This window comes from Lissotriton helveticus, chromosome 11 (genome assembly GCF_964261635.1).
Source record: "Lissotriton helveticus chromosome 11, aLisHel1.1, whole genome shotgun sequence".
In the NCBI taxonomy this organism is placed as follows: Eukaryota; Metazoa; Chordata; class Amphibia; order Caudata; family Salamandridae; genus Lissotriton; species Lissotriton helveticus.
Window position 1 is genome coordinate 923,978,758 of NC_136072.1, and position 6,000 is coordinate 923,984,757.

At 44.3% G+C, this 6,000-nt stretch overlaps 1 protein-coding gene across 18 annotated transcripts in view; it reads left to right on the top strand.

Moving 5' to 3' along the window:
* Nucleotides 1-5,638, top strand: part of MTMR3 (myotubularin related protein 3) — a 1,335,997-nt gene extending 1,330,359 nt beyond the window's left edge. For 16 of the 18 annotated variants that reach the window (XM_078667211.1, XM_078667215.1, XM_078667214.1 and 13 more), the window contains one exon: nucleotides 1,996-5,638. In XM_078667211.1, the coding sequence (XP_078523337.1) occupies nucleotides 1,996-2,167 (172 nt within the window). In that variant the 3' untranslated portion in view covers nucleotides 2,168-5,638. The remainder of the gene's footprint in view (nucleotides 1-1,995) is intronic. The other 2 variants (XM_078667226.1, XM_078667227.1) reach the window with 2 other exon arrangements.
* Nucleotides 5,639-6,000: the final 362 nt, after the last annotated feature.

Sequence of the window (6,000 nt, forward strand, 5' to 3'; positions counted from 1 at the left end):
GACTGCAAGGCCTGATCCACCGTGCTAACCTTTTCTACTGTCAAGTCGCTTCCAACCCATCTCTGTCCTCAGTCGTCAAACCCGAAAGCTTGCCAAACTTGAGGCGTTCCATGCAATCTACTTCCGTATACCCAGACGTAGATGTATTTTGTTTTTCGTAATAGGATGCGCATGCCTCTGCAATCTCCTGCCCCATCAAATGTCTCACTCCTGAGTCATCTAGTATCTCCAGAACCCATTTCCTTAAGGTCTCCCGCTTGTCCAGCCAAAATCTGCTGGCTTTGTCCCCAGTTTCATAACTTGTCTTGTTGCCCTGTCCTCCAATAGCTCTCTGAGTTCTTTTGTCGCAGTCTGAGTCTGTTGCATGTCTCTCTTGATGTCAAATTTTCACTCCCTACCTGGGCTTCCAGCACTAGAATCTCTTTCTCCAACTCCGTGCATTTTAATGCTTCTTTTTGTTGGAGGCACCCACTAAGGCCTGAGCATGTGCCTTTAGTGTACAGTTTTGTAAGCTTCCCAGAGTATGAACCCTGAGTTCACTGTCCCCATATTTTCTATGAAAAGTTAGTCCTTACACTCCCGACACTGGACCTGAACTTCGGATCCTTAAGGTGCCATGGATCTATCCTTGGGGGCAAACCATGGTCTCGTAGTGGTCCCGCCAAGCTAGCCTCCACTGGTGAGTGATCTGACACTCCCCGGGCCATGTGTCAGGCCTCCCTGGACTGTCCTACAAACTGAGCTTGTGTTATCAAAAATCCAATCGTGCTAGGCCTCCATGTGCCGCGGACATATGAGTATTCTGCTTGGATTATGGCTCTGCCAAATATCGCCTAGAACCATGCAGGAAAGAGAGTCGCCTAACCCCCCTGCTCTCTTCGCTGAAGTACCTCCCCCCAGGGTATCCCACTCTGAGAGTACATTGTTCATGTCTCACCCTAATATTAACCGTCCTTCCGGTAGTTCCAGTAACAGTGGGCCTAGTTCATCCATTGTGGCTGTCTGCAATCACTGCGGGGCATACACTGGACATAGGTTAACCGTCATTCCCTTCCATTGCCCACTCAAGGCCACATATCTGCCCAGTGGATCTGACCATGATTTCTCAGGAATAAATAGGAATGCCTTTCTGCCTAGCATCCCTACTCCCCTGGAGCCTGTGGTGTACCCAGCATGTGCGGGCATAGCCATATCTATCTAAGGCCTTACGGTGATGCCCCAGGAGGTGGGTTTCTAGTAGTAGGACTTTGTCTGGCGCTTATTTTTTTAATGAATTGCATGGCTATTGCCCTTTTCACCTTCCCATCAAGGCCATTTACGTTCCAGGACCACACTTTCATGGTTTGCGTTTGGTGACCAGCCATTCCTGCTGTATAAGTATACCTCCCGTATCCAGATCCCTGCGGTGTATGTGAAGAAGGTCCCTCTCCTCCCCCTCCCACTGTGGTGTTTACCTGATGTATGCATGTATCTACTAATGTTTACAATTCTTAACCATGATGATCTCCCACACTGATAAATTCTTTCTATCTGCGCTCTTTTAATGCAGGTGTTGGAGCTCTACATTACTGCTCTGCTCGTTGATGTTTGAACATATATTCACATTTAAATTGTTGCGTAAATCTAAATTGTCTCCATATTTTCAATAAGGGATACTTTCCATCAATACTATTTCATGAGCATTTCATAAATGGGCTAGGACACATTGCTAAAAAGGAAATAATGTCACCACTAATTGTGTTTTAAACTAAAAAATTTGGATAGTTTCAAAGGTGAATGGAACACCTAGGATAAAAGAGCTAGCTGTTTGCAGCAAATGTGTTGCACATGAGAGCTGATACTTATTTAGAGGATGAGAGAATTCAAAGGGATTCATGCAATAGAAAGATTTGAATGAGTGTAGAAAAAACAAGTCTTGAACTATGAATTGACCAATTTTTGCTTTTCTTTATTTCTTTTCTCACTCGTCATTGTCTCCGCCTCTCCACGGTGAAGGAATTGTGGGAATGTTTTCTGCTCCAGTTGCTGTAACCAGAAGGTGCCTGTTCCCAGCCAACAGCTGTTCGAACCCAGCCGAGTTTGCAAGATGTGCTACAGCAACCTGCATCCCAATGGAACCAACCTTGACCATGAACTGGAGAAACCAATTGCTGCCACTTCAAACTGAAAGCCACAGTCTTGGGGCAGTTGGTCACAAAACTTTTGCTAGTCACATTCTAAGTGTTGATGATGAGACGAAAGGCCTACAGATGAAGGGCGTGCATTTAGGACTGCTTTACACTGTATGGACTCAGCGGGACAGTGTAATTGATCGTGCAGCGCTCTTTCTTTAATTTTCTACATAGTGCTTTTTTCTGGCCCCCTTTGTCCCATTTTTATTTATTTTGGCTTGTTGGAGAAGGACAAAAAGGGTGAGAAAAAATGGATAGCCCTCCCTCACATCTGGCAGCTGTTCGTTATGTGGCAGTACCACAGACAGCTAAAACGTTCTGATGGTTGGGAGGTGTGTTTAAGGGGGAAGAACTGGAGCAGCATTTGCGCACATTAATTCTTTGCAGCTTTTTTTTCTTGTGTGTTCTAGTACTGCTCTTTGTAGTGTACAGGGTCTCGAATGACTGAAGCACTTTGATTATGGTCCAGTGTACCACAGGAGCTTTAATTTCTCATTATATGTGACTAAAGCACTCTACCCCTCTTCGGTCCCTTCTCATTGTGTTAAACATACACACTCTGCCCATTCATGCACTCCTCTGCATATGTCTAGCACTGTGCTGTCATCTCTTTCAGTTGTACACTCTGCAGTTAGGTTTTTCTCAACATTTCTGGCACAAGAGCATTTCACTTGCTGTTTGTGAGACCAGGTCTCCTGTGCACCTGTGTCTTAGTTTTCACCTTGGGTATCTCAGACCTTATTTGTATACTGCTAATTTTAGCTGAAGGTATAATTGTAGCTTTTCCTAAAGACCCAGTAGAGCTCTTTGTTGGGGGAAGCTAATTTTATATCTTGTTCACAGTCCATGAATAGTGATGGCAGTCATTCTTATTCCTCTGCATAATGGGATGATACTCACCACTCAGACTTTGAATATCCTAGAAACGAGGCTTAGGATGATTCACTGCTCATTGGTGATGTGCCCTCATTTGGTGCTCTAGGTTTGAGGTTTTAGAGCTATTATGATTTCCAGCTCATTGTTCCATAAGAGGTGTCCCTCTTTGACAGTCTTGTTGGTTCTTGTTTAGGAATATGCGGGTTGATGTAATGAAGTTATCTTGGACTGTGACGTTTTTTTAGAGTAATTTATTTGCCTTGCTCAGTGGTTAAATGCAGGGAGACCGCAAATGTGACCAGCTTTGGAACTTTGAGCATGGTGAGGGGTCAACTCTGGAGCGGTAGTTCCAAGGGTAATGAAGTTATGTCAATCTGTGCTTACGGAATAGGGTTCACATAGCAACAACATGCCTAGCTGTAGATGTGGGTTTAAAAAGGAGTTGAGACGAAGGCCTGCTTAGAAAATGTAGGCCTACAGAGAATATAGGCAGGAGAAGCTCAGAATATTGCCCTTATCTAGGACTGTGTGCTCAGACTAATGCCTTTATCTAGGAGTGTGGTCAGAATTATGGCCTGCTCAGGGCATGTGAGCATGAAGATGACCAGGCATGCACTCTGCTCTCTGCCTGTGTGCTTGAAGAGAGTTGCAATGAAGTCATGCCCAGAGATTATTTGCTTTGACATTGTCACAGTGATGCCCTACTCTAGGGCTTTATGACTCAGGGTAGTCAGGATGATAGCCTGCTTAGGGACCTCTGCTTTATGTCAGTTACAATGATGCCCTTCTATAGGTCTTTTTGCTTGTTAGTGGGCCAGAACATGCCATGCTCAGGGACTCATGATCGAAGGCCATACCCAAGACTCAGCCTATAAAACACAAAAAAGGAGAGCTGGTTCTGAATTAGATTAGATGATACTTGATGACTGTATGAAGGAGTCAGATAGTTATGAGGACGTGTGTACTAGCAAGAGGACGGTGAGCATAGGAGAGAACAAATGAGCTAGGTAATTCACTAGATTTTGGTACTATGACTTTATGGTACTGGCAATGTTGGTTAAGGAGATTCCAGATGATGCATGTTCCTGCAGATGTAGACAGGAGTGTTTTGGAATGGTTTCCCAACCTGGGAATGTGGGCAGATGCAAAGTGGTTCAAGACTGTGATGTGCTCTTCAACTGTGGGCATAAAGCAGGGTCAGGATGATTTGGTGCTCTGGGGCTGTGCGTCCTAGGCAAGATAATCCACTGCTCTGGGGTGCAGGCTGAAGAGTGAAAAGATGATTTTCGGCTCCAGAGTGTGGACATAAATATGCTGAATGATGACCAGTTAGGTGTCTGAAAGCAGTGCTAATAGATGGTGCGGTCAGGGGACTGCTCTGCTACCTGACTTAACGTAGGGCAGGCTTGTATACATTTGGGTAACAGGCACCAGAGGTTCATGATCATGTAATAATACCCCTTTGGTAACAGAGAAAGAGATACTGTATTGCTAGATCAGAGCTCGATCTTGGGGGTGGAGGGCCAGAATGAGCACTTGTTCCGAGGTTTCAGAGAGAGAAGAGATGAGATGTAGATAATGCACTTTCACCTCAGCATCACCATAAGGTACGTCTAGAAAGTTCCTTCTTATAAGAGTTGTTCATGCTGAGGAGATTGTTTTTCTGTGTGAGTGCAGTTTAGGCACTGCTGAAGCAGTGCTATGCCTTAAATATACAACCCAGGAGCTGCATTGGGCTGATACGTGCAGGTGATGTTCTGCTAGAAAAGGCATCAAGACAATATATAAGACAAAGGTGACCGTATTCTGATGCGTGCATGCCATGCACTCATCTTTGAAACTCTATGAAACTGTTTATAGTTAGAGGAGAAAGATCTTGATCTCTTATCCTAATAGGTGCTGGTCTTGGTCCTACTAGAGTGCACTTAAGAGCTAACCAAAACAAAATTCACCTCGCCCTACAATGAAATAACAGGGTTTGTTTTGTGGGCTGAACAATAGTGTTTGATGATGGTACCCACCCACTCCCTCCACCTAGCTGCACCCTGGGCAGAATGAAAATGTCAGGAGAGAAGGAGTTAAGGGAAGTGTATCTGGTGGGTAACATTGTTGCCAAGTAACATGAGTTCTGGTTACTGGCAAGGGTTAACAATTTTGAACAAAACAGAACCTCCGGTATGGCAGAGTGAGTCGAAGTAGAGACCCAAAGGCAATATTGTGTGGCTTCTGGCTGCGTTTCTAGGTAGGTGCAATTAACTTTTGGGATAGACACATGCACAGTTTGATTGTGGGTGCCAAGTGGAGGTGTTACGGGTTTTGAAGGACTGTGTGTCATGGAAAACGTCACTCGCAGCTCTTTGGCTTATCCTTTTGGCCAGTGAAGCACTTTCTCAATCACTCTTCTCCTCTTTCTGTGGCGGAGAAGAGGTCTTGTCTCCGTAGCTGTAAATATATATAAATATATAAAGTCCACCTCTCCTGAAGAGGAAAGTGCTCCTATATTTTTCATTTTTTGTCAAAGCAAGAAGTAAATACTTTAGCATTGTTAAATCTATAAATAAAAGCGAAATAAAGCGTAGTTTTGCATGGTAGCGTTTGCCAACTTATTGTCTTTCTCCCTGACAACAAAATATTAGTCACCGATATAACTCCCCTTCATTTCCTCCAGTATCCCCCAATCCACGATGCCATTCCCGGACTACAGAGACTTGAAGTACTTCTTCGTAGCATATACTGATTTTCATCAGTGCCTCCCAGATGGAAGCCTTTATCTATGATAGTTATTTTACTCTGCTTCATGATGGAGCCAAAGACAATGATTTCACTCCTGCCATCTGCTCCAACGTTGTTCAGTATGCCACTATGAGGTTTTCAGAGTCCACCTTTGGCACTACCTCTGTTGAAGATAACTCTCAAATTAATATGTAATATACAGCTCTGGCCGCTTCACTGG